Source organism: Hemitrygon akajei, chromosome 26 (assembly GCF_048418815.1).
Source record: "Hemitrygon akajei chromosome 26, sHemAka1.3, whole genome shotgun sequence".
Taxonomy (NCBI): domain Eukaryota; kingdom Metazoa; phylum Chordata; class Chondrichthyes; order Myliobatiformes; family Dasyatidae; genus Hemitrygon; species Hemitrygon akajei.
The window spans coordinates 39,451,471-39,470,382 of NC_133149.1; the positions used below are offsets into that span (position 1 = coordinate 39,451,471).

An 18,912-nucleotide genomic window follows, 5' to 3' on the forward strand; every position below is an offset into this window, starting at 1 on the left:
GAGGGACCAGGAAAGAAACTGTGCCATCCAAAATGGAGATCAGTTCAAATATCTCTATGTGAAAGATCTTATTTCAGTTTAGTCAGAATATCCATGACAACCACCTTGTATACACTTTGCATATGATGAGATTATTGGCAGCGAATTTGCTGTCATTGCTGATCATTGTTATTGAATTAGATCATGCCTTTTGTTATTCGTCATGCTGCCCCTGCTTCATATTTTGTGTCTATCTGTGAGTTGCGATGCCGCTCAATTATATCAATCAAGTGCAGTTACGTTAAAGGCTGATCCTAAATTTGTCATAGTGCCAGAGTTCAAGACCTGCTCTAAACAGCTTGTGGACACACATCCGTTCATGTGAATGGTTATTGTGTCTTGTGCTGCTGTTGCTTCCTCTTTGTAGTATTGTTTGTGCCATAATCTCCAGATCAGAGACTGGTGAATAATTGTGTCTGAATGTTTTTTTTAATTCTATTTACAGACATTAGTATGGAGTTACTGTGTTTCCAAGAGCTCTTTTTTTTTACATGCCAGAGGTGTAGGACTGTTAAAGAAATCTCCCTTTGTAAGTTTAAAGTCCTCTGTTAATTGAATCCTCAGTCTGTGCACGATAGTTCTAACCTCACGGTTCTGGGTTCACCTTTTCCAAACGTCTTTTATATCCTTTATATGGTAAAGCCACAAGAACTATACACTTTCTGAAAATGATTTAACTAAGACAGAATCAGGTTTAATATCACTCACATAATCAGGAAGTTTTGTTTTGCAGCAGCAGTGCAATGCAATACAAAAAAAAATGCAAATTGCGATAAGGAAACTTACTAATAAATACATATATAATGCAAAAAGAGAGCAAAATAGGGAGGTAATGTTTGTGGACTGTTCAGAAATCTGATGGTAAAGGCAGTTTTCGATCAAGAAAATTATTTCTTGATAGCAAGCCTCCTCCCCCTTTTCATTTCTACTTCAGAAATAATCCAAAGGCCTTCTTAACCCTGCTTTACTATCTTTATGGAGTTGTATATTTGTACTTTGTCTTTTAGATTATTACAATATTTGTCAACCAACACAAGATCTTTTTTTTGAAATGCAAGTTAATTGATTATCCCGTTTGGTCATTTACTGGGGCTGGGGGAGGCTAACTAGAATGGTTGATCAGATTAACTACCTGGGGGAAGTAACTTTTAAGATGGTGTGAAGCTTTTGTTTTAATAGCCATATAGTGCTTTGAAGAAGGGAGCTTTTTGGAAATCCAAAACCCAATAACTTGGCCTCCACAGCCATCTGTGGCAATGAATTCTATGGAGTCACTCCCCTCTGGCTAAAGAAATTCCTTTTCATCTCTGCTCTAAAGGGACGTCCTTCTATTCTGAGACTGTACCCTCTGGTCCTAGACTCCACCACTAGAGGAAACATCTACTCTCCGTTCTAATCTTGAATTGTTTCTATGCAAATATGATGTGACTTTTGCCTGTATACCAAAAAATGATTGTTTCACTAATATATTCCTTTCAGATTTGCAGATTGTCCCTAATTCTTAGTGTTTCATATTGTGTGTGCTTAGATAGGAATGAATTAGGGTGTTTCTCTAACGAAAATGACTCAGAGCAATTCCTGAGAGATTTGTAATGATGTAATTAAGTTGTAATTTGATTTTGGGGTTAAAATTAGTAAAGACTTTAATTGATATCTAAGTTTTCTGAGTCATTTTCTGTCAATTATATCACAGGAAGATAACAATCTCCATTTTGTCCCCAAAGCAGTGGATCACATTCTCCTCCATCTTCACAGAGTTTGACAAAACATCAATATACAGTAAATTGTTATGGGCAGTTACAGAGAGTGAGCAGAAATGTTAATGGAATACAGGTCTTTACACCTTGGTCACTGAGATACAAAAAGGTTGGCTTTTAAGATGGCGTGAAGTTTTTGTTTTAATAGCCCTATCGCACTTTCCAGAAGGGAGCTTTTGAAAAAGGCAGTTTGCAGGATGCTGGCCGGTGGTGTAGTGGCATCTACACTGGACTTTGAGGCAAGTGGTCCTCGGTTCAAATCTGGGCAGCTGCTTGCACGCTTTCCATCAGTGCTGGGTTGAATATTGAGCTAGCAACTTGGCCTCATAAAAACAAACAAATGCTAAGGAAATGGCAAAGGTTGCTGCCTGATGTGCCACAAGGCATGGAGTTGAAAAACAAATTTTCAGGATGCAGGTGAGTTGTAGAACAAGCTGACTATTCATACATTATTCATTATGATATGGAGTGAGTCAAATTTGGCATGATAGAACAAAAGAAAAGCTTGATGTTGTTCTGATTAAATTACTCCATGACACGATTCATAAAATCCCCTGATGACAAAATCCACTGACGTCCAGATTTACCATATATCTCTTAACAGATTAACTTTTCATTATTTAATTGGTGTTTTGGGAAGCTCACTGTGCACAAAATAGTCACATTTCCTTACAGTAAGGCAGCCTCAAAAGCAATTCATTGAATGTGAAGCACCTTTAGTTGTGAAAACTGCTATATAAATGCAAACCTTTATAAGACCATAAGACTTAGGAGCATAATTAGGCCATTCCATTACGGCTGATTTACTATCCCTTTCAATCCCATTCTCCTGCCTTTCCCCCGTAACCATTGACACCCTGACTAATCAAGAACCTATCAACGTCCGCTTTAAATATACCCAACAACTTAGCTTCCACAGCTGTCCATGACAATGAATTCCACAGATTCATCCTCTGGCTAAAGAAATTCCTTCTCATCTCTGCTCTAAAGGGACGTCCTTCTATTCTGAAGCTGTGCCCTCGTCTTAGACTCATCCACTAGAGGAAATATTTATTCTCCATTGAGTCCATTTGTTAGTCTTGAAATGTTTCTCTGCACAGGTGAAGTGACTTTTTTGCCCATATACAAAAGCAAGTGACTGTGTTTCACTAATGTATTTCTTTCAAATTTGCAGATTGTCCCTAATTCTTAGTGCTTGCTGCTTCATATTTTGTGTGTATAGATATGAATGAATGGAGTGTATCTCCCAAATGAAAATGACTCAGAGCAATTCCTGCATAAATGTGAGAAATTTTAATGATTCAGTTAAGTTGTATTTTGATCTTGTGGTTAAAACAGTAAAGATTCAATTGATATCTAATTTTTAAGAGTTATTTTCTGTCAGTTCTGTCACAGGAAGTCAATAGTCTCCATTTTGACCCAAAGGCAGTGGACCACATTCAAAGATTCAAAGTACATTTATTATCAAAGTAGGTATGCAGTAGACAACCCTGAGATTCGTCTTCCCCACAGACAGCCACAAAACAAAGGAACACCATGGAACTGTGCAAACATAAGCATCAGTCCACCTCCCCTCACCTTTACAAAACATCGATATACAGTAAACTGTTATGGGCAGTTACAGAGAGTGAGCAGAAATGTTAATGGAATACAGGTCTTTACACCTTGGTCACTGAGGTACAAAAAGGTTGCACGAAGCCCTCCGTTGCAGCACACCTGGAACGTTGAATAGTCTGAGATCACAGTTCAGAAATGATGTATTAGTCTTGGAAGTTTAATCGGACTAGTGCCAAATGTCCAAGATTTAAATTATGAGGTGAGATTATATAAACTAGAGTTTGTATTCTCTGGAATTAGAAATTTAGGAGGTGACTTCACTGAAGTTTTCAAGATATAAAGGGAAACTGAATTGGTTAATAAAGTGAAGCTGGTCTGGAATGTATAATCTTAAATTAAGTCTCCTGTTTTCAGGAGTCGTTAGGTAATGCTTCTACATACAGTGATGGAAATTTGGAGTTCTCTTCTCCAGTCAGCATTTGATGTCAATTTAGTTTTAATTGGTGGATTTTAATTAATCAAATATAGTTCTGGATGTGAGGGAAATTTGGGGTCAAGGAAATGGCGTAGATCTGCCATAATCTAATTAACTATTTCTTAAACTGTTTTCCAATATTTTAATCTTTTCCATATTTTCATGGGCTCCTTCATGGCTCTGTCCATACCATTCAACACTGAAGAGAATTAACCCAGTATGAACTGTAGAATGTGATTCATTTATTATTGTCCTGTTGCCCTTTTGAGCCCAAAAGGGCAACAAGATAGTAATGAGTGAATCATAAAACAGAATTAGATTTTGACCAAAAGGAATGTGCTATAGATATTGGCAAAGCAATGGAAGCTCACTAACTGGGCAAACACTGCAAGAATGGTGAATTTGGACTCTTCTATCCAGAGTGGCACTGTGGCACAGCTGGCAGAGCTGTTGCCTCTTAGTGCTGAGACCCAAATTCAATCCTAATGGTGTGTGTGTGTGTGTGTGTGTGTGTGTGTGTGTGTGTGTGTGTGTGTGTGTGTGTGTGTGTGTGTGTGTGTGTGTGTGTGTGTGTGTGTGTGTGTGTGTGTGTGTGTGTGTGTCTAGTTTGTATATGCTTCCTGTGACCAAACGGCTTTTCACAAGGTGCTCTTGATAAGTTAATTGGCCACGGTAAACTTCCCCTTATGTCTTGGTGAGTGCTAGAATCTGGCTGGGAGCTGAGGTGAATAAGATTAATGTAAAGTGGGGGTCTGATGGTGGGTGTGGATTCAATGGGTCAAAGAGACTGCTTCTTTGCTGTATGCCTCAATGACTGAGGACCCAATGGAACCATCAAAGTCCCAAGTTCAGAGTAAATTTATTATCAAAGCACATATGGTTTATGTCACCATAAATTACCCTGAGATTCATTTTCTTGCAGGCATTCACAGTAGAACAAAGAAATACGATAGAATCAATGGAAAACCACACACAAAGACAAACGACCAATGTGCAAAAGAAGATGAACTGTGCAAATACAAAAAAAATACTACTACTGATAATAAATAAATAGTAAATAATATAGAGAACACGAGTTTTAGAGTCCTTGAAAGTGAGTCCATAGGTTTAGCAATCCATTCAGTGTTGATGTGAGCGAAGTTATCCACACTGCTTGAGGAGCCTCATGGTTGAAAGATATTAACTGTTCCTGAATCTGGTGATGATAATAACAAGAGAGCATGGTATGGATGGTGTGAGTCCTTGATGATGGATGCTGCTTTCTTGTGGCAGTGATACTTGTAGATGTGCTCAATGGTGGGGAGGGTTTTACCTGTGGTGGACTGGGCAGTATCCAGTGCTTTTTGTAGAATTTTCCGTTCCGGGTTATGACCAGTCAGTATACTCTCCACAGTGCATCTCCAGAAGATTGTCAAGTTTTTAGATGGCTATACATGCCAAATCTGCACAAACTTCTAAGTTCAGGACTTTGGGAGAAAATTGGAGGTAGTCGAATATTTGGGAATACTTCCAGTCCAGCTGTCATGTTAACAGTTGGCTCTTTCCTAGAAGTGGAATTCTCTGTTGTGCCTGGTTTCCATAGAGTCATTATATTTGAATGGCTACCTTCCAGGGTGAGGCTGTCTTACTGTAACTGCTTACATAACTGCTGTGTGGATTTTCTGAAAAGAAAATATAATAAAAACCAAAATCTTTTGAGTTTTGGAGTCGTGATCAGAGTATTTTCCAAAATGGTGAAAATTAACCTAACAAATGCCAGTTATGAAATAGAGCACCAAATTTCTCCCACTAGCTGCATCTAGAAGTGTTTACCAATTACTACTGCAAAGTCTGGCTCTATTTTGTATTGTTAACAGCAGCAGTGTATAATAGTCAATACTCCTTTGCACAAGTATAGGGAAATCTAACTTGCTTAAACACACTTTTTTGCACTTCTCTGATCGCTGGTGAATCACCACCATTGCTGCTCAGAGCACTCTGAGAATTGCCTATCAAATACTGTCAATCTTACTCAAGACACCCTGAAGATTTCCCCTCCAACGCTACTCAGCACACTCTTGGAACTCTCTGCTATTGCTGCTTGCTGAAACTTTAAAATTCCCCACCAACGGTGTTATCTACACCCTTGATCTAGATAGATAGATACTTTATTGATCCAAAAGAAATGACAGTGTCACAGTAGCATTACAAGTGCACAGATAGAAGAGAAGTAAGAAAGAATAAAAAAATAAGTTACCACAAGCAGTCTAACAGGAGAGAGTCATCACTTCCCCGGCTATAGGTTGACTCATTATAGAGCCTAATGGCCGAGGGTAAGATTATCTCATATACCACTCTTTGGAGCAGCATAGTTATCTTAGTCTGTTACTAAAAGTGCTCCTCTGTTCAGCCAAGGTGGCATGCAGAGGGTGAGAAATGTTGTCCAGAATTGCCAGGATTTTCTCTAGGGTCCTTTGTTCTACCACAGCTCCAGTGTGTCCAGTTTGACTCCTATATCAGAGCCAGCCATTCTAATCAGTTTTTTGAGCCTGTTGGCATCACCCATATTGATGTCATTGCCCCAGCACATCACTGCACAGAAGATTGTAATGGTGACAACAGACTGGTATTTCTGAGTCATCAGAGAATTTCTGCAAATGACATGACTCAGTGTTAGATCTGAAGTTCGAGGTATAAAAGGTAAACAGGAAGGGAGCCAATACAGACCCCTGTGAGACCCCAGTGCTATTTATAGCCATGTCTGAGACACAGTTCTGAAGCTGCACAAACTGTGGTCTGTCAGTCAGGTAATCCATTATTCAGGATACAATGGAAGTGCCAATCTGCACTGAACTGAGCTTTTCCCCCAACAATGAGGACTTGAGAAATCAAAAAAAAATGATCGTCACAGTGCTGCCCTGCTTATCCAAATGGGGGTAGGCTCTGTTCAGCAGGTAGATGACAGCATCGTTGTCTCTAATGTGCTCCTGGTAGGCAAACTGCAGGGACTGAGGGCTAATCTGACCAGGGGTCAGAGATGAGGCATACCAGCCTTCCTAGGGTCTTCATGATGCGTGAGGCCAGGGCCGCTGGACAGTAGTTATTCAAGACTTTCATTTGGCCCTTCTTGGGTACTGGGCCACACATGATGTTTTCCACAGTCAGGACCCTCTCTAGGATGAGACTCAGATTGAAAATGCGCTGGAGAACTTCACACAGCTGCTCAGCACACTCCTTCACAATGCTTTGCCGTGCCTGAGTTTCCCCAGAGCCCTTCCCACCTGCTCAGTAGTGAAGGTGAGTCCATGATGACTGGGGAGTTGGTGGGAGGTGATGATTAGGACAATTACAGTTAGTATGTGGAGGTGTGGATGATAGGTGCAGGGCTACCTTGGACTACCTACCAACTCTGTTGTACACTCCCAGGTTTCGGTTATGGGATAGGTTTTTGGAACATACACCATGCTTCCTGCTCAGAAATGTCCTGACCAATGAAAATAAGTTCTCCCAATCTGCACTATTAACTTCATTTTAATATTTTATCTTCAATCAAATCACCCCTGATGCTTTGGATCTCTTGTTTATGTAATTGTTCTGTGTTCAAAGTAAAATGTATTATCAAAGTATGTATATATTACCATATACTATCTTGACATTCATTTTCTTGCAAGCATTTACAGGAAAATAAAGGAATACAATTGAATTTACATAAAACTATACACAAAGAGCCAATGTAATTTGTCAAAGAAGACAAATTACACAAATAAAAAATAATAGTGACACCATGAGTTGTAAAGAGTCCTTGAAAGCGAGTCTGTCAGTCATAGAATCAGTTCAGAGTTGAGGTGAGTGAAGTTATCCATGTCGTTAAATACGAGTGATTGTTACTTGTGTTTAACTTTAAACCAGGCAGCAAACCAGATGAACTGGACTCCCTCCAAGGCCAAGATATCCATCCTAAAGTGAAGGAGATCTTTCATTTCAGTTTTATCCAGTCAGACAGTTTCCTTCCTTTATTTTCTAGAACTATTCTGAATTTGATTAGCTGATGAGATTGGGCAGAAAGTCCAGAAAAAGGGAACATAGTTTTAAAATTGTTGTTTTTTGTGGTTAAAATAAGAAACACTTTTTCACACAGAAATTTCACGCAAACTGAAACTCAGAAGAATGAGGGGTGACCTAAATGAAACCTAGCGAATGGTGAAAGGCCTTAATGGAGTGGGTGTGGAGAGGATGTTTCCTCTGATGGGAGAGTCTAAGACCAGAGGGCACAGCCTCAACATAGAGGAACGTGCATATTTAATGGAGATGAGGAGGAATTTCTTTAGCTAGAGGGTGGTGAATCTGTGGAATTCGTCACCACAGGCGGTTGTGGAGGCCAAGTCTTTATGTATATTTAAGACAGAGGTTGATAGGTTCTTGAATGGTTAGGGCACGAAGGGATATGGGGAAAAGGCAGGAGATTGGGACTGACAGGAAAAATTGAACAGCCATGATGAAATGGTGGAGCAGATTTGATGGGCCAAATGGCCTAATTCTGCTCCTGTATTTTATGGTGTTATGGTCTAAAATGTAAAAGTCATCTGAAACTCCTACCCTATGAAGAGCTGAAGTTCTAACATCCAGGAACAATAGATCTTGGTGAGTGACTTCAAAGGATTAGAGCAAAGTGTCATTGAGATAATATTCTATCTGCATTCAGCTTAATGGCAGAAAACTTTTGGGGGGGGGGGGTGAATGACTATCTATTGTCCCTCTAGCATTAAGTTGGAAGTTACTGGTACTTACTCAAGTATTTTAAAAATGACAATTAAAAAGCTGGAGATTTTGTAAATTTGAAATGGAAACAAAAAATGTAGGAAGCACTCAATGGATCAGGCAGCATCTGTGGAAAGAGCAACATTTACTGTTTTAGGTTTGGTCCTGGAACATTAATGGTTTCACTTTCCACAGATGCTACTTGACTTGCTGAGAGTTTTCAGCATTTTCTTTTTTTATTTTCTATTAATAAAATGACAATACATTAAAGAAACAGTTGTTTACATTGGATAATAAATCAAAAGAGACACAAGAGCTATTGAATAATTCTATGTGCATATTGACAGAAGTATTCAAAAGGTGGCTTTGCACAGCCATAGTCCAATTAGAGAACCAGATCACCTCCTTGGATGTTTTGTTTTGGAGATGAACGTCAAGATTGGATTACAGTCTGCCCATCATTCTTTGGCAAATGTCTAACATGATCTCTAATGAAGTCAAATTAATTCTCTATTGATTTAACAAATGAATAAGTCCATGGCCACGGTGCAATGATGTGAAATTGACTAACACCACTTCACAGAAGGTATCAAGAAAAGTTGGTTTGAAAGTTGCAAAAAGTCACAATTATCTTTGGTTTTGCAAAATGACTGACCAACACATACAGTTATTTTGAGGTTGCAAATATGGATTCAAATATAAAACAAACAAGGTTGACAATGTGTTCTACATTTCCTTCATCCCTTTGGTACACTCATCATTTTGTGCCAAGTTGTACAAACTAGTAAGGTGTCAACTTGGTACTCATATCTCAATAAGACTGACTTCATGACCTCTCAGTGGAGGAAGAAATGCGTACAAATTTGTACCTAAATTCTGTAATAAGTTCTATGGCTTTTTGATGAATGGCACCAAGCTCTTTTATGATGAGGATCTTCTTCTCTGAAAGTGTTGAATTCATATTACTTGAATTTACATTTAATTAAAATGCAATTGCAATTGTTCAAAGAAACTCAAGAAGGATTGTTAATGTTATGCAAAAATATTGTACAATTATTTTTGTGAGTATACAATTAAATCCCCTTTCTCTAAGGGGGTTTAATATTCACCAGTAGGGACTTTATTAAAATGAAGACAAATATTTGATGCTGAAACCATGACAAGTTGCAACACAAATTCCTGTTGGTAATGTAGTAATATGGGGATCTTATCATTAAAAACTTGACAACAACTGGAAGTAGGAAAAGAGGTGGGCTTTAAGGACCCATCTGTGGAGAGCGAGGCTTGGAGACATTTGGTGATAAAAAGAGCCGGATAGTGGTTGAGCAGTTAAAACTGAAGACGCACAAGAGCTAGAGGAGAGGAGAGAACTCATAGAGCTCTGGGGCTGGAAGAAGAGGACAGGACTTGGTGTAAAAAAGGCAACGGGTTTTGGATGAGCCTGTACAAGCTGGGAGGTTAACCAGGAGAGGGATAAATAAAGCATTAGTGCCACCTTCCTGCTCCATCAACAGCTCCAAGGAGCAACAATAGTGAGTTTACGAACTTGTTGAGATGAAGGACGAGGAAGGCTTGGGGAGTGGATGATAAAGTACACACTTATTTTGAACTAGCCATTGGAGAGAAATTTGACTTGAAATGGGCTGGAAGGAGTTAAGGGAATGCTTTGCCAGCCCAGGCGAGTTTCTTTCCAACTCTTTCTCCACCCATGGCGTCCTGTTCCTGTCTCCTTCCCCTGAAAATTATTTTTAAAACTGCAGAAGGTGGAGAGAGGGAGGGAATAGAGACAGAGAATGTTTCACTCCTGAGCTCTAGCAGAATTTTCGTTTGAAACGCTCTTATGATGTTAACATAAGAAACAAACTACTACAGTGGAGACCCAGTTCTGGAAATGAGAAATGTCAGTGTTAGTCTGAAATGTTACATGAACAGACTGCGCAGTGAAATTCTAGCTCAGTTCCAGACTTCATGATTAACTCTTTGGTTACCTCGGCTCTTATATTTGGACAGAGTTAGGCAGCTTCTACACATCTGTGAATTCACCCTTTGTATCACCTTTCTATCTTTATGTGGCTCTGAAGGAGTGGCTGAGGTATGCGATTCTCACCAGTGTTTATCACTGAGGGGAAAGAAATCTTTCAGGTCATCGGAGATTCCCAGGTACCTGCCTGGCCTCTGCTAAGCCCAGTGGAAGCATGAGATGGACTATAGAAAACTGGCTCGAGCAACCTGCCGTCTGAAGTTAACCACTGCCTTACTGCCTAATACAAATGTACAAGTTATTACCAGGGTAAGTAACAAACAATGTGTTAGCAGGCCAGGCAGCATCTATAAGGAGAAACACTGTTGACATTTCGGGCCGAGACCCTTCGTCAGGACTCAGTCCAGACTGAGTCCTGACGAAGGGTCTCGGCCCACAACGTCGACAGTGCTTCTCCTTATAGATGCTGCCTGGCCTGCTGTGTTCCACCAGCATTTTGTGTGTGTTGTTGTTTGAATTTCCAGCATCTGCAGATTTCCTCGTGTTTGAACAATGTGTTAGAAATGCTTTGAAGGATTATTTAGAAAGGAATTTTTTGTTGTACTGTAAATTGTTAAGAACTAGATGGGGAATGAAGGGGAATAAGTTAGCAGCTATAGGAAAGAGCATGGAGAGGGATTAGATAGATAGAGACTTTATTGATCCAAAGGAAATTACAGTGTCACAGTAGCATTACAAGTGCGCAGATACACAAATATTAGAAGAGAAGTAAGAAAGAATAAAAAATAAGTTACCACAAGCAGTCTAACAGGAGAGAGTCATCACTTCCCCGGCTATAGGTTGACTCATTATAGAGCCTAATGGCCGAGGGTAAGATGATCTCATATCGCGCTCTTTGGAGCAGCATAGTTATCTTAGTCTGTTACTAAAAGTGCTCCTCTGTTCAGCCAAGGGGGCATGCAGAGAGATGTTAATTAAACATCTATATCAAGGAGCCAGCACTGGAGTGATGGGCCATTAAGTCCTTGTGTTTATTGTTCTCTGGCTTGGGATAGTTGGTATTCATGAGAAGATTTTAAATGTGCAGGACTAAAGAGCAGTGTGATGGCACATTGGGAAAGTTACCCAGTAACATTCTGGAAAGGGCATTAGTTGACACACGACGACCTCCTAAAGAGGCATCCAAATGTGACAATTTCAATGTTCTGCTGGTCCGCTTCCCTCCTCTCACTATTCACAAGGTTTTGTTCATTTGTACATTTGCTGGCCACATTGTGACTCTTCTGTGGTCAAGGGTATCCATTGGAATGTTTAACTAAGTCAGAGCACCATTTGTCATTATTTACAACACTGCACAAATTGTTGTTGTTACCTTAGAAATGGATTGTAATTTATTCACAAGGCTGCAGTAATTTGCAAAGGTGGCCTCTTGATGCAAAAGAGTTTCAGACAATTATTTCAAGACTTCTCATTTTGTGGATATTGCAAACATCAGCTGAAGCACACCTTCGAGTTATTTGTCTGTAAGGAGCAAGAGGACAGATTTATGAAACATCTTTCATGAGATAACATCACTCACAAGTACTTCACAGGCAAAAAATACTTCTCTAACAATGAAGGGGGATCTGAATGAAACCTATAAAATATTGAAAGGCCTTAATTCAGTGAACATGGAGAGTATGTCTCCAATAGTGGGGGATTCTAAAAGCAGAGGACACAGCCTCAGAGTGAAAGGAAGTCCCTTTAGAAAAGAAATCTGATATTTGAAGATAAATATCAGAGTTGTATTGTACATGCACACTTTGACAATAATATTAACCTTTGAACAGAGATGAGGAGGAAGTTCTTTAGTCAGAAGGTGGTGAATTCATTGCCACAGATGACTGTAGAGGTCGTCATTGCTTACTTGGGCCCTTAGCTCCCAGTTGGGCATAGGCCATTGATGACCTCTCGTCTCCATTGTCTTCTGAAGTCGATGGTATGGTTGGAGTTCATCAATGTTTCTGCAATCTGTTGTATCCACTGTACTGGGGACTGGCCTATGCAGTTTCACCAGAACCCTCTTGGCTGGCCTTACCCGTTTCCACCTCTCTCGACGAGGACCTATAGAGTTAGAAGTTAGAATTAGAATTTATTTAGATCTTATCCCACAACGTGAGGGAGTAAAAATCTTTGCAGTATGACTCCGTTGCAATGTACAGACATGTGAATTTATAAGTCCAATGGCTTGTAGAAAGAAGCTGTCCCGGAGCCTGTTGGTCCTGGCTTTAATGCTGCGGTATTGTTTGCTGGATGGAAGCAGCTGAAACAGTTTATGGTTGGGGTGACTGGTGTCCCCAATGATCTTCCAGGCCTTCCTTCTGCACCTGCTGCTATAAATATCCTCACTGGAGGGAAGTTCATATCCACAGATGCACTGGGTTGTCCGTACCGCTTTCTGCGGTGCCCTGCGATCAAGGTTGATGCAGTTCCTGTACCAGGCGGTGATACAGCCAGTCAGGATGCTCTCAATGGTGCCCCTGTAGAAAGTCTTGAGGATTTGGAGGTCCATGCAGAATTTTTTCAGTGACCTGAGGTGGAAGAAACACTACTGTGCTTTTTTTGCCAGAAAGCCGGTGTGTACAGTTCAGGTGAGATCATCGGTGATGTGTATACCAAGGAACTTGAAACTACTCACCCTCTCAACTGCAGACCCATTGATGTTGATCGGGCCGAGCCTGTCTCCATTCCTCCTGTAATTCACAATCAGCTCTTTTGTTTTTTGGACATGAGGGAGAGGTTGTTATCCTGGCACCACTGTGTCAAGGTGTCAACCTCTCCTCTGAGGGCTGTCTCATTACCGCTCGAAGTAAGGTCGATCAAAGTTGTGTCATCTGCGAATTTGATCAGCAAATTGGAGCTGTGTGTGGCAGCACAGTCGTGGGTGTAAAGGGAGTAGAGGAGGGGACTCAGAACACAACCCTGGGGGGTACCCGTGTTGAGGGTCAGAGGGGTAGAGGTGAGAGAGCCCATCCTTACCACCTGTTGGCAATCCGATAGGAAGTCTGGGATCCAGCTGCACAAGGCGGGGTGCAGACCGAGGTCTCTGAGCTTCCTGTCAGGTTGGAGGGAATTATGGTGCCGAATGCTGAACTGTAGTCTAGGAACAGCATTCTAATGTATGCATCCCTCTTCTCCAGGTGAGTGAGGGCAGTGTGTAGTGCTGTGGCTATGGCAAAATCGGTAGACCGGTTCTGTCAGTAGGCGAATTGTAGGGGGTCCAGTGTGGCTAGTAGTATACTGCAGATATAGTCTTTAACCAGCCTCTCAAAGCATTTGCTTATTATTGTGAGTGCGACAGGGCACCAATCGTTCAGCCATGCCACCTGGGGTTTTTTAGGTGCAGGGACAATGATGGACGATTTGAAGGAGGAGGGCACTACACACTGGGAGAGGGAGAGGGAAAGATACACACCAGCCAGCTGTTCCACACACACTCTGAGGATCTGCTCTGGGATGCTGTCCAGCCCCGCTGCTTTGGAATATTCTACATACCTCAGCCTCGGAGATGACCAAGGTGCAGGTCTCATCGGCGGATCTCCTCGGGGGCTCAGTCCTGTCAACCTCAAATTGAGTGTAAAAAACATTTAGCTTGTCTGGGAGTGCGGCGGCAATGTTGGCTGCACTGCTGCATTTCTTCCTGAGGTCCGCGATTATTTGCAGTCTTTGCCGTTGTCGCAGAGTTGTGAGTGGACTTTGAGAGGCGAGACCAAGTCATTGGGTATATTTAAAGTGGAGTTTGATAGGCTCTTGATCAGTCAGGGTGTCAAAGATTATGGGAGAAGGCAGGAGAATGGGGTTGAGAGGGATAATAAATCAGCCATGATGGAATGGTGGAGCAGACTTGATAGGCCAAGTAGGCAAGTGCTACTACTAGTCATTACTACTGTAACGTAGGAAGCATAGCAGACTTGCTATGGAGTCTTGATGTTTGCCCCCACAGATGCTGTTTGACCTGCTGAGTTTCTCCACTAACACACACACAATGCTGGAGGAACTCAGCAAGCCAGGCAGCATCTGTGGAAAGAGTACAGTTGATGTTTCAGGCCGAGACCCTTCATCAGGACTGGAAAGAAGGGGAGAAGTCAGAGTAAGAAGGTGGGGGAGGGGAGGAAGAGGTACAAGGTGATAGGTGATAGGTGAAACCGGCGGAGGGGGTGAAGTAAGGAGCTGGGAAGTTGATTGGTGAAAGAAATACAGGGCTGGAGAAGGAGGAATCTGGTAGGAGAGGACAAGTAGGCCATGGAAGAAAGAAAAAGGGGAGGAGCACCAGAGGGAGGTGATGGGCCGGCAAGGAGATAAGGTGAGAGAGGGAAATGAGGATGGGAATAGTGAAAGGGGAGGGGGAGGAAACTACCAGGTTCAAGATATCAATGTTCAAGCCATCAGGTTGGAGGCTAGCCAGATGGAACATAAGGTGTTGCTCCTCCAACTTGAGTTTGGCCTCATTGCGGCAGTCGAGGAGGCCATGGAGTGACAAGTCAGAATGGGAATGGGAAGTAGAATTGAAGTGGGTGGCCATCGGGATATCCCGGTTTTTCTGGCGGATGGAGCATAGGTGCTCGGCGAAGCGGTCTCCCAATCTGCGTCGGGTCTCACCAATATACAGGAGGCCACTCCGGGAGCACTGGATGCAGTAGATGAGCCTAACAGACTCACAGGTGAAGTGTCGCCTCACCTGGAAGGACTGAATGGTAGTGAGGGAGGAGGTATAAGGGCAGGTGAAGCACTCGTTCTGCTTGCAAGGATAAGTGCCAGGAGGGAGATTAGTGGGGAAGGATGAATGGACAAGGGAGTCGTGTAGAAAGTGATCCCTGCGGAACACAGAAAGAAGGGGGTAGGGAAAGATGTGTGTGGTGGTGGGATCCTGTTGGAGATGGCGGAAGTTACAGAGAGTTACGCACTGGGCGCGGAGGCTCGTGGGGTGGTAGGGAACTACCCTGAAGTTCCTCCACTAGTTAGTTTTTTGCTGCAGACTACAGTATGCTCAGTTTCTTGTGTGAACATTCCAGTCAAGTTGTTCAGAATAAGTTTGTGCTGAGAAAGTACCTTACAAAATTTCTTCATGTCATAAGAGGCTATTCAACCCATTGAGTCTATGCCAGCTCAGTGAATCAATCCCATTCACCCACTCATTTCTCACACATACCCATCAACTCTTCCCACCCACCTACACCAGGGACAAGTTACTGTGGCCAACTAGCTATCATCAAGTGCCTGCGATGTGGGAGGAAGTTGGAGCATCTTGAGGAAATTTACACGAAAGAAGGAAGAAGACACAAACTCTTCACAGTAGGCAGCTGAGATCAGATTCAAACCTGGGTCACTGTAACTATGCATCAATAGCACTAACTGCTGCACCAGTGAAAGAATCATTTGTCAATCAAACTTCTTGAACATGACATCTCTGTTAACACCTTTGGTGAATAAAAATAGATGCATGTTTCTTGTTGTCCTGGAAGAGATCTCTAGAGAGAATTAGACCCAGATGTGCCACATGTGTAAAGACGATCAAGGTCCCACTATGACTTGGACTTCTGGCCCTCTGCAGTTTTAATGACAAAACATGGGTATCAAAAATTTAAAATGCTCTCTTGCCTCCTTCCCTCTGCTTCTCCACAGAAATCAAACCCCTAGTTCTCTTTGTTACTCAGACTAACAAAGAGAGTTTATCCAGCTGCTGTTTAGCATAAATATTTGTGCTATGTGCCAGAAAAGAATGGAGCACTTGAGCGGTTGGGGATCAGTTCTACATACATGGCTGACATGCCTTGAATTCCAGTGATCTTGAGAAATTGAATGAATTTTGAATGGTGACGCCTATGAATAGCCCTCAGTCTTTGGCAGAAATTCCAATAAAAAGCATGTATTGCAGCCTTTAGAAAGCACCAGCAGCAATTTGGGCCATTTCTGTGAAGTGAGGATTGTGCTAAAGGGCACTTCATCTTCTCTCAAAGCAGCCTTGTGTGTGTATGTTTGAGCAGCATCCCAGTCCTGAAACAAACCCCACCCCAGCACCTGACCCCTAAGCCTTTCTGCCTTGGTACTTTCTCTTCCTTCAAGAGGCATTTGTCTAGCCTCTGTCACAACCTGCAAATCATTCCTCAGCCAACAACTCCAAAGACAAATTATCCATTCATAAACATGAGCGATTCTGCAGATGTTGGCAATCCAGAGCCCACACACACACACACACACACACACACACACACACACACACACACACACACACACACACACACACACACACACACACACACACACACACACACACACACACACACACACACACACACACACACACACACACACACACACACACACACACACACACACACACACACACCCTGATGAAGGGTCTCGGCCCGAAAGGTTGGCTTACTCTTTTCCATGGATGCTGCCTGGCCTACTGAGTTCCTTCAGCATTGTGTGTGTTGCTTAAATTTCTTGGTAAAATCCTTAGAACAAGGTTGTAAAAGGTGCGATGTAAATGTATGCCCATCACCTGTTTTTCAGTGATGAAATCAGTAGGGAAATAGGCAATGCCAGACAAAGTTAGTGAAGGTGTTTGGAAGGGCAGTGAAATAAATTTTCCTGGTTATAATTCTCATAATCTCTGGAGAAAGTTCTTTGAGATATACATGAGTAATTTCACTTTGTGCTTTGGGCATCTTACACCATAATAAAGCTGATGGGGGTTTTCAATGAATGGGAGGGCTGATAACCAAAGGACATGGACTTAAAGTTACCTTATAACGACCTTGATGAGATTTGTAGAATTATAAGGGCCATAAATAAAGTGAATGGTCACAGTTATTTTACCAGGGTAGGGGAGTTTAAAACTAAAAGGCATAGGTTTAAGGTGAGGAGACAGATTTTCACACAGAAGGTGGCGGGTATTTTTTTAAACGGTTAGCTTTATTTGTCAAAACATACAGTGAAGTGTGTGTTGTTTACGTCAATGACCAATGCAGTCCAAGGGCGTGCTGAGAGCAGCCCACAAGTGTCACCATGCCTCTGGCACCAACATAGCATGCCCACAACTTACTAACCTGTACGTCTTTGAAATGAAGCAGAACACCCCGAGGAAACCCGCTCCTTACAGAGAGCTGCGGGAATCGAACCCCAATCTTATAGCCGACTCTGTAAAGCATTACAATAACAGTTATGCTACCGCGCCTTCTACTCTACTGAGTATATGGAACAAGGAAGTGACAGAGGCGGTTACGATTACAACATTTAAAGGACGTTTGGACAGGTTCATGGATAGGAAAAGTTTAGATGAACCTGGGCCAAACGCAGGCAAATGGGACCAACTCCAAAAGCAGCTTGGTCAGCATGGATGGGTTGGGCCTAAGGGCCTGTTATGACTCCATGACTAATCAGGAAAAGGGGAGATGGGAAAACTTCCTTTACTGCATTGAGTTTTTCTGAATTTGATCGACAAGCTGAACCAGATTTAGCAACTTATGAAAGGGAACTAAACAAATCCTTGGAAAGTGTGGCACAAGATGGTGGAATCCTTGGAAAACTTTTCAGAACTCTAGGAAAACTAGAGGGAATAGAATTAATTCCTACCACAAAATCATTAAATACAATAGAACAGAGTACCACAAAGTAATCATTCAGAAAGCCAGTATATGTACCATGGGCTGAATGCCCTTTGATGCCATATAATTCTAGACACGTTGCATGCTTAAACCTTTCAGTGCATGGCATATATGTAGAAATAATGAAATAATAAGATACCACATCTCAAGTGGGTAGCATTTGTGACCAGTTTAGACAAGCAATCAGCATGAAATCGAAAGCACGGGCAGAAGTCTTGGTCTTCTCCTTGTTTTGTGTTCCCAGGTATAAAAATAATCAGAAGTACTATTCTGAGATGTGTTGTTCTTTAGTTGAGTAGTTGGTGCTGTTCGGAATACTGAGCAGGTTGGAGCTCTTTTCAATGGAAGGAAAAAGAATGGGGAGGACCTCAGGATTTGATTTAGACTGTCAAGTACTTTATGAAGATTACCAGGGTTCCAGGGATTTGAGTGTGAACCACAGGTCACTTCGGGCAGCTGGTTGACAACTGAATTCCTCCCAATCACATACAGCACAGACATGCACTTGGCATCAAAGCTGCATGAAGACACAGTTAGAATCTTGGAGCTGAATGTTCTCAGGATAAGCTGCCTGCAGGTCTGTTTTCAGATGTCTAAAACAATGTTTAAGGATTTGACAGTGTCGAGGCAGGGAAATTTTTTCTACATGTGGGATTGTGCTAAACCAGGTCTCATCACTTATTCACTGACGTCAGTCAGGTCTTCAGGAGAAATTTA

At 41.9% G+C, this 18,912-nt stretch overlaps 1 protein-coding gene across 20 annotated transcripts in view; it reads left to right on the forward strand.

Annotated features, from left to right (window-relative positions):
- The window catches only part of phldb1b (pleckstrin homology-like domain, family B, member 1b), a 395,372-nt gene that overhangs the window by 44,890 nt on the left and 331,570 nt on the right, over nucleotides 1–18,912 (forward strand). Inside the window, exon 1 of one of the 20 annotated variants that reach the window (XM_073029933.1) lies at nucleotides 10,460–10,855. The exons of the other annotated variants lie outside the window; for them this stretch is intronic. Coding sequence (XP_072886034.1) covers nucleotides 10,766–10,855 — 90 coding nt within the window. The 5' untranslated portion in view covers nucleotides 10,460–10,765. Of the gene's footprint in view, nucleotides 1–10,459; nucleotides 10,856–18,912 lie in introns of those variants that run through there. 20 annotated transcript variants of the gene reach the window in all.